Raw genomic sequence first — 9631 nt, forward strand, 5'->3', positions numbered from 1 at the left:
TTCTTAAATTCCACAGTCATTTAATTCTGTGTTATGCTTAGCAAAGGTAGAAGATACTAACATTTATGTGCCACTAATGGTGGTGCCAAACCACCTACTTGATTCTCAGCGTAATTCTTAGATCCATGGGAAAGTTTCCTTTGTGTTTCTCAGTTTTTTAAAAATTTATTTTATATCATAATTTATATTTCACTTCTATGTGAATCATACTAAAAATGGCTGACTTTTCAATAATAGAATGATTACTACATATTTTCCACATAAATGGTGGTTTTTGCCCTTTAGGAGGAATCAAAATCACCTGTAGGCTTGGCTAAACCACAAATAGCGGGCCTCATCCCAGAATTTCTGTTCAGATGGTTGATGGAGCTGGAGAATTGGCAATAGTAGGAAATTCCCAGGAGGTGCTGCTACTGCTGGTTTGATGACCACATTCTGAGAATCACTGTTCTATATCACTTATCATAGAAACACATGAAGCCTATTTCCTCTCTCTCTTTCTGTTTCCTATCCAGTTCTGCTTTTCAGGAATAACTTTTTTCTTTTTATTCCAACAGGTATCATGATGGCATCTGATGGAAATCAAAGTGGCACACCCACTTTTATTCTCTTGGGTTTTTCCCAATACCCAGAAATCCAGGTTCCACTCTTTTTTGTTTTCTTGTTCGTCTACACAGTCACTGTAGTGGGGAATCTGGGCATGATAATAATCATCAAACTCAACTCAAAACTCCATACGATCATGTACTTTTTCCTTAGCCACTTGTCCTTGGTAGATTTCTGTTTTTCCACTGTAGTTACACCTAAACTGTTGCAGAACTTGGTTGTGGAAGACAGAACCATATCTTTCTCTGGTTGCATCATGCAATTTTGTTTTGCTTGCATATTTGGAGTGACAGAAACTTTCATGTTAGCGGCAATGGCTTATGAGCGTTTTGTGGCGGTTTGTAAACCCTTACTCTATGCCACTATTATGTCTCAGAAGCTCTGTGCTCTTCTGGTGGCTGGGTCCTACACATGGGGGATAGCGTGCTCCCTGACACTCACATATTTTCTTCTTGAACTGTCGTTTTGTGAATCTACCTTTATAAATAATTTTGTCTGTGACCACTCTGTAATTGTTTCTGCCTCCTACTCAGACCCCTATGTCAGCCAGATGCTATGCTTTATTATTGCCATATTCAATGAGGTGAGCAGCCTAATTATCATTCTGACATCATATATGCTTATTTTCATTACCATTATGAGGATGCCTTCTGCAAGTGGGCGTCAGAAAACCTTCTCCACCTGTGCCTCCCACTTGACGGCCATCACCATCTTCCATGGAACTATCCTTTTCCTTTACTGTGCTCCTAATCCTAAAACTTCTAGCCTGATAGTTAAAGTGGCTTCTATATTTTACACAGTGGCGATTCCAATGCTGAATCCATTGATCTATAGCCTTAGGAACAAAGATGTCAAGAACATGTTTGAAAAATTAGTTGTCACCAAATTGACTTAACACGGAATATAATATTCTTAGATACGTTATTTCTGAAAAAAATGATTTACTATCCTACAGATTACCCATCTCTTAGAGTGCAATTGATTATTCAAATTATTTAATCAATAGACTATCAGTTAATATATTCATGCCAGCATAACCTTTTGAAATTAGTGAAATAGCTCTAAATGACATGAAACCAAAAAATCTAAAAACTAAAGCTTTCATATCATCTGTTGCAGTATTTGTAAATTATTTTAAAATACAAAATAGAAGGAAATATTTTAAAACCATATATCTGATAATAGGTTAATATAAAAATATATAAGAAACTCATTCACACCAATAGCAAACAAAACCCAAACACCCTGACTTTTTAAAATGGCCAAAGGACCTAAATAGACATTTTTTTTTTTTTACCAAAGAAGACATGGAAATGATTAACAGGTATGTGAAAATATTATCAATATCACTAATCATCCAATAAATGCAAATCAAAATTATACAAGATATCACCTCACACTTGTCACTATGGCTCATGAAAAAGTCAAAGATAACAAGTGTTGGCATGGACATGGAGAAAGGGAAAGCTTGTATACTGTTGGTGGGAATGTAAGTTGGTAATAGTCATGTGGAAAACAGTATGTAGCTTCTTTAAAAAATTAAAAATAGAGTTACCATATGATTCAACATCTTCAATACAGGGTATATTTCTAAAGGAAATGAAATCAATACATGAAAGAGATACTTTCACTCTCATGTTCATTGCAGTATTACTCACAATATTCACAATATGTTAACAGCCTATGTGTACATCAGCAGATGAATACACAGTGGAATACTACAGTCTTTACAAGGAACAAAACCATGCCCTTTGCAACATTGTTGAATATCCATGATATTATGCAATATACCTTTTATTTTTTATCTAGTTTACATTTGTAACTACTAAATCAACATTTAAAAAATTTCTGTTTACATTTGAGATGATCAAAACAGTAGCAATTTGTCTTTTAAAAAGTTATGGAAATGTTTGACTGCAGTGAATCTCTATATCCTACCTGAAGTGAAAAACCATGACTGGCTCTCAAGTAAAGAATGGAAGTGAGAAGAGTGACTGACCTGGTTAAATTAGTGAAGAAAATAATTGCAGAGTTATATTCCTATCACACCAGTTCTCCAGCAATGGTTCCTAATAAAAATAAAAACTCAAAAATAACAGATAAAGAATTCAAAGCATGGATCGCAAGGAGGCTGAGTGAGATACAAGACAAGGTTAAAAATGAAAACAAAGAAAATCCTTAAGCAATCTAAGAAGTGAAGGAAGAGATAAACATCTGAAAATAAAATCAATTAGAACTTCTGAAATTGAAAAACTCACTTAAGAAATTTCAAAATACAGTTGAAATATTTATCAATAGACTGGACCAAGCAGAAGAAATAACTTTAGGGCTAGAAGGCTGGTCTTTTGAACTAATGCAGTCAGGTAAAAATAAAGAAGAAAGAATTTTAAAAAATGAACAAAGTCCTGAAAAAATATGGGATTATCAAAAGCTACAAAACCTATGAATTACTGGCATGCCTGAGAGAGAAAAAGGTAAAGCAAACAACCTAGAAAACGTGCTTCAGGAAACAAAGAACATTTCCTAATCTTGCTAGAGAGGTAGACATGCCGAATTCTCAGCAGCAACCTTGCAAGCCAGAAGAGTTTGGGAGCCTATTTTCAGCATTTTTAAAGGAGAGAAATTGCAACTAAAAATTTCATGTATCACAAAACTAGGATTCATAAGTGAAAGAGAAATAAAAACTTTTCCAGACTAGCAAGGACTAAGGAAATTTGTTACCTCTAAATTAGCTTATAAGAGATCCTTAAGGGAGTTCTAAACATTGAAATAAAAGAATAATATCTGCTACCACAAAAACATCCTTAAGTACATAGCCCACAAACCCAACAAGGCAACCATACAATAGAAACTACAAAGCAATCAATTAGCAATTTGATGGTAGGATCCAAACTTCACTTACCAACATTAACCTTGAATGTAAACATTCCACTTATATGCCACTGAGTGACAAATTGGATAAAACAAACAAGACCCATCTGACTATCAAATTGCTGTCCTCAAGAGATCGTTTTCACATGGAACAACATAGATTCAAAGTAAAGGGTTAGAGAAAGATCTGTTATGTAAACAAAAAATAATAGAGAGCAAGGATCACTATTCTTACATAATAGAAAACAGATGTTAAACTTACAACAGTAAAAAAGGATAACGAATAACATTACATAATGATAAAGGATTCAATTCAAAAATAAGACTTAACTATAGTAAATACATATGCACCCAGTATTTGAGCACCCATATGTATAAAACATGCATTTCTAGGCCTACAACCAGCCATGCAATAATAATGGGGGATTTCAACCCCTCGTTGACAGTGTTAGACAGATTATCAAGGCAGAAAACTAACAAATTCTGGATTTGTTTGACACTTGAGCAATTGGACATAATAGACATCTACAAAATACTACACTCATCAACTACAGAACATACATTTTTCTCATCTGTACACAGAACATGTCTAAGACTGGCCACATGCTTGAACATAAAGCAAGTCTCAATACTTCTTTTTAACAATGAAAAGCATGTCAACCATACCTTTGAACCACAGTGGAATAAACATATAAATCAATACCAAGAAGATCTTTCTAAAACACACAATTACATGGAAATTAAACTTGCTTCTAAATGACTTTTGGGTAAACAACTAAATTAAGGCAGAAGTAAAAAAAAATTTCTTTGAAATAAATGAAAACAGAGACACACACGGCAAAATCTCTAGGATGCAGCAAAAGCTGTGTTAGGAGGAAAGTTTAGTGTGCTAAAGTTAGAAAGATTTCAAATTCATGACCTAACATCATACCCACAGGAACCAGAAAAAGAACAAACTAATCCCAGAGCTGGCAGAAGAAAGGAAATAACTGAAATCAGAGCAGAACTGAATGAAACTGAGACTTAAAAATACATGTAAGGAATCAAAGAAACCAAAATAGAGTTATTTGAAAGAATAAACCAGATAGATAGACTGCAAGCTAGATTAACAAAGAAAAAAGAGAAGATCCAAATAAGCACAATCAGAAACAACAAAATGACAACCAGTTTCACCAAAATACAAAAGTTCTTCAAAGACTGTTATCAACACCTTTTTGAAAACAAAATAGACAATCCAGAGAAAATGGGTAGAATCCTGGAAATGCACAACCTCCCAAGATTGAATCAGGAAGAAATTGAAACCCTGAACCGACTAATACCAAGTTCTGAAATTGAACCAGTAACAAAAAACCTACCAACCAAAAAATGTCCCAAACCAGATGTATTCACAGCCAAATTATACCAGACATACAAAAAAGAGCTGTTACCAAGTCTACTGAAACTATTCAGGAAAATGTCAGAGGGGGGACTCCTCTTTACCCATTCTATGTAGCTAGCACCACTCTGATACTAGTGAGTGGCAAAGACATATGGAAAAAATAAAATTATAGGCCAATATTCTTGATGAACATAGATGCAAAAATCCTCAGCAAAATATTAGGAAGCCAAATACAGCAGCACATCAAAAATTAATTCAGCACTACGAAGTCGGCTTTTTTCCTGGAATGCAAGTTTGGATCAACATGTGCAAATCGAAAGTATGATTCACAACATAAACAGAATTAAAAACAAAACCATATGATCTCAATAGATGCAGAAAAAAAATCTTTTGATAAAGTCCAACATCCCTTCGTGATAAAAACACTCAACAAACTATGTATCAAAGGAATGCGTCTTGAAATAAATAACATCCATTGATGAAAAACCCACAGCCAACATCTTACTGCACAGGCAAAAGCTGGAAGAATTGCAAGAAGACAAGACTGCTCACTCTCATCACTCCTATTCAACAGAACACTGAAAGTCCTAGCCTAAGAAAGCAAACGAGGAAAAAAAAAGGCATCAAAATAGGAAAAGAAGTCAAACTATCTCTCTTTGATGATAATATGACTCCATACCTAGAAAACCCCAAAGATTCCACCAATACACTCCTGGAACTGGTCAACAATTTCAGTAAAGCTTTAGGATAAGAAATCAATGTACACAAATAATTAACATTTCTATATACCAATAACATTCAAATTGGGAGACAAATCAAGGATGTAGTTCAATTTACAATAGCCACAAAAAAGTACCTTGGAATACATCTGACCAAGGAGGTGAAATCTCTCTACAAGAACCACAAAAAAACTGCTGAAAGAAATCATAGATGACAGAAACAAATGGAAAAACATTTCATGTTCATAGATTGGAAGAATCAATGTAATTAAAACGGCTATAAAGCCCAAAGCAATGTACAAATTCAATGCTATTCCTATCAAACTACCAACCTCATTTTTCACAGAATTAATTGTTCTAAAATTCATGTGGAATGACAAAGGAGCCGAAGTAACTGAAGCAATTATAAGCAAAAAGAACAAATCCAGAGTCCTTACATTATCTGACTTCAAACTATATTACATGGCTACAGTAACCAAAACAGCATGGTACTTATTAAAAAAGCAGGCATGTAGACCAATAGAACAGAATAGAGAACCCAAAAATAAAGCTCCACACCTACAGCCTTTTGATCTTTGACAAAGTCTACAAAAATAAGCATCGAGCAAAGGACACCCTATTCAATAAATGGTACTGGAATACTTGGCTAGCCAAATGCAGATGCTTATCTTTTACCATATACAAAAATTAACTTGAGATGTGTTAAAGATTTAAATGTAAGACCCCAACCTGTAAGAATCCTGGAAGAAAACCTTCTAGCAGATACCTGGAATTCTGGAATAAAACCAAGCCATCTACAACAAAGTTTCTATGTCCTAGGATAAATAGCTTCTGTTGTGTTAGTGGTCCCAGGTGGAGACTCTGACAAAGTTTAGCCAGGTTTTCATGAGTCCAGAGAGAGCCTAAGTGGATATAATTATGGAATATTTAGGTGTAGTGTAATCAATTGATTGGTTGACCCCCAATCATTTTAGAGAGTTAAATGTGCTTCCAAAATACATATGTTATTTTAAAGAAGGTATGGGCAAAAAAGATATTTCAAGACTTGATTTTATTATTATAAGCTTGGAAAAGTAGCATGCTCATATTTGGAAGAAAGCACAAATTACTTTCCATGAAGTAAATCAATTGTTCCAAGGACAATAGTGATTATTTTATGATAGATGAAAAAGCCAGAATGCACATTCTATTGTTCATACATCTCAAAAAACACAAGATATATACACAAAGACATAAAGATAAAATGTTAACAGCAGTTATTAATTGTTGCATTCTCACTGATTTATCATTTCCTTTGTGTTATATTATCGATAGCATGTTTTCTATGTGAATGTGTATATTTTCCATCATGAAAAGTTCTAAAATAAATTAATGAAATAGGTTTGATGAGAGACATTGTCTTTAGTGGTTTATGAGAAATTACATTATTGCAAAATGCCACACAGGGAGGTATTTAATCTAATTTCTGAGTTTGTGTTTTAAAAATAAGTAGTTCAGTAAAAGTTCTCTAGGGTCTAAACCCCCCAGGTCATGAAGGCCTACATAAACCCTAGCTTTTGTTTCTAGGAAGCCGAATCAACTTCGAAACCTCCTTCTCTCTCTCCCTTTTCTCCTCCTTTCCCTGATTTTTTTCCTGGGTATTAAAAAAGAAATATATTCTCAGAATACTAATTTAAATTTATTGTGGACTCCTGTTATATTTATCAACTTCTTAATAATTTAAATGATACTCGAACTCTGAGTGGAAACTTCCTTGGAGATTAGGATCTTTAGGTGAATTGGCTTCAGGTCAGTGGTATATCTTGTGTTATCTTTCACTAATATGGGGCACCCTGAAATCCTGAAATCTTTGAAGTAGGAAACTCCCCATTAGTCTAAGTGCTAAACAAACTGAGTCTGTCTTCCCAAGGGCTTGGTTTGTTGAGTTCTGATGGTCAGATGAAACTAAAATCATATCTCTTCTTATAGAATTTATACAAATACTTTTTTGTTACTGTGAACATTTTGAAGATGTATTTGTTACTGGCTCAACTGATTTTTAAAATCTTCATTAAATTAAAGAGATTTTTGAGATTATGAACTGCTTGTATTTCCAGATGTCTGTGCTTTCTCAAAATAATATTTCCAAATAGAACCAAGATTGCATACTCAAAACAAGATAATCACATATGTACCTTTAAGGTTCAAATGACCCTTATTTTATCAAAAACCTCTCCAATATCTAGAGTGGCAATGTTATTGTCACCAGAAATTTTGAGAGTGAGTATGTAACCATTGGTGATTTTTACCACATTCTCTGACTTGCTCTTAATAACATGAAAAGCTTCGACAAAACACATTTTATGCTACTCTTAAATTCAGAGATTCAATGAGTATTTAATAATATATATGTTAGTAAAGCTGCCAGATTAAAAAATAATAAAAAATTAAAACATAATGAACAAAGGATCTAGATGAATGTTAAGAGCATCTGTAACACTAAGTGATAAAGCACTAGTGAAGGAAAGAAAATAAAAGAGTAAAGGAATGTGTCAAAAATTTACCTTTATCATTTTAATAATGTTGCTACATTATTTTAGAAAACTAATGCAATTATTGTAGCATAAAGATGGGATCAACAGAAAGGTTGAAGATATGCAAAATTATATTTCCTTCAACATCCAAGTATATTTTAAAACTAGAAAAATTACCATGGTGACTCATAAAAGGTGTCATTCCTATGATCCTCAGACTGGGCATCTGCCATGTAGCCATGACAATATTGTCTCCTCCAGTGCTTCACCTTTACAGACCCTTTGCCATTTTTAGTGCTAAATTTGTATGAGTTGTTAAATTAGTGCTCTTGAGAGATGGGTGAATCCTTTGAGGTCGGGAGTTTGAGACCATCTTGGCCAACATGGTGAAAGCCCTCCTCTACTCAAAATACAAAAATTAGTGAGGCATGGTGGCAGGCACCTGTAGTCCCAGCTACTCAGGAGGCTGAGGCAGGAGAATCGCTTGAACCCAGGAGGCCAAGGTTGCAGTGAACAGAGATCACACCACTGCATTCCATCCTGGGTGACACAGCAAGATTCCATCTCAAAAAAAAAAAAAAAAAGAAAAGAAATGTGCTATTGAAAAGCACAGACCTTCAGAATGCTGGAACTGTGAAAAACACATTTTTAAGAATACTATAGGAGAGTTTTCTATCTAAGAGAAAACTATAGTAATACCCTCTTATCTGTGTTTCTTCCTTCCATGTTTCAGTTGTGGTCAACTGCCGTATGAAAATATTAAATGGAAAATTCTAGAAATAAAAATTTCATAAGCTTTAAATTGTGTGCTCTTCTGAATAGCAGGATTAATTCTTACACTATTCCATTCCATCCTGCCTGAACATGAATCATCCCTTTGTCCAGAATTCCTGTGCTGCAGATGCTACCCTCTTTCTTAGGAGCTGTCCGTTTCATCCTTTCTAACAAAGAAGAAGAAGAAAAAACGTAGATCAACTGTTGCAGCATCATCACAATGCTTGTGTTCAAATGACCCTCATTTTATTTAATCATGGCTCCAAAATGTGAAAGTAATTATGTTAGCATATTGTGGTAATTATTTTCTTTTATTATAAGTTATTATTGTTAATCCTGTACTGTATCTAATTTTCTAATTAAACTTTTTCATGGGTATGTATATATAGGGAAAAAGCATAGCATATACGGCAGTCGGTACAATTCGTGGCTTCAGGCACTTACTGGGAGTCTTGAAATATATCCCTTGTGGCTAAGGAGGGATTACGGCACTGTACTGCAACCTCTGCCATTCAGGGTCAGCCTCAAAATCCAGCTCATCACTAACAAGCTGTCTAACCTCAAACAAGCTCCTAATTTATATATGCTTCAGTTTCCTTCTATATAAAAAATGGGGCTACTTATTTTAAAATTCATTGCATTATTTGAAAATCTAAATTAATATGTTTTAATGTTTCAGCACAAAGTTTGACACATGGGTAAATGTTATATGTGTGAGAGATAATTATTTCTTTTATTATTATCATTTCAGATTTTCTCAGACAACAACC

General features: G+C 34.1%; 1 protein-coding gene across 1 annotated transcript; it reads left to right on the plus strand.

Moving 5' to 3' along the window:
* The first annotated feature begins 421 nt into the window (after positions 1 to 421).
* On the plus strand, positions 422 to 1573 carry LOC116269829 (olfactory receptor 5D13). The gene has a single exon (XM_031653984.1). It carries the CDS (start codon positions 563 to 565, stop codon positions 1499 to 1501), a length of 939 nt encoding a protein of 312 aa, XP_031509844.1. The 5' UTR covers positions 422 to 562; the 3' UTR covers positions 1502 to 1573.
* Positions 1574 to 9631: the final 8058 nt, after the last annotated feature.

Source organism: Papio anubis, chromosome 12 (assembly GCF_008728515.1).
Source record: "Papio anubis isolate 15944 chromosome 12, Panubis1.0, whole genome shotgun sequence".
NCBI lineage: Eukaryota > Metazoa > Chordata > Mammalia > Primates > Cercopithecidae > Papio > Papio anubis.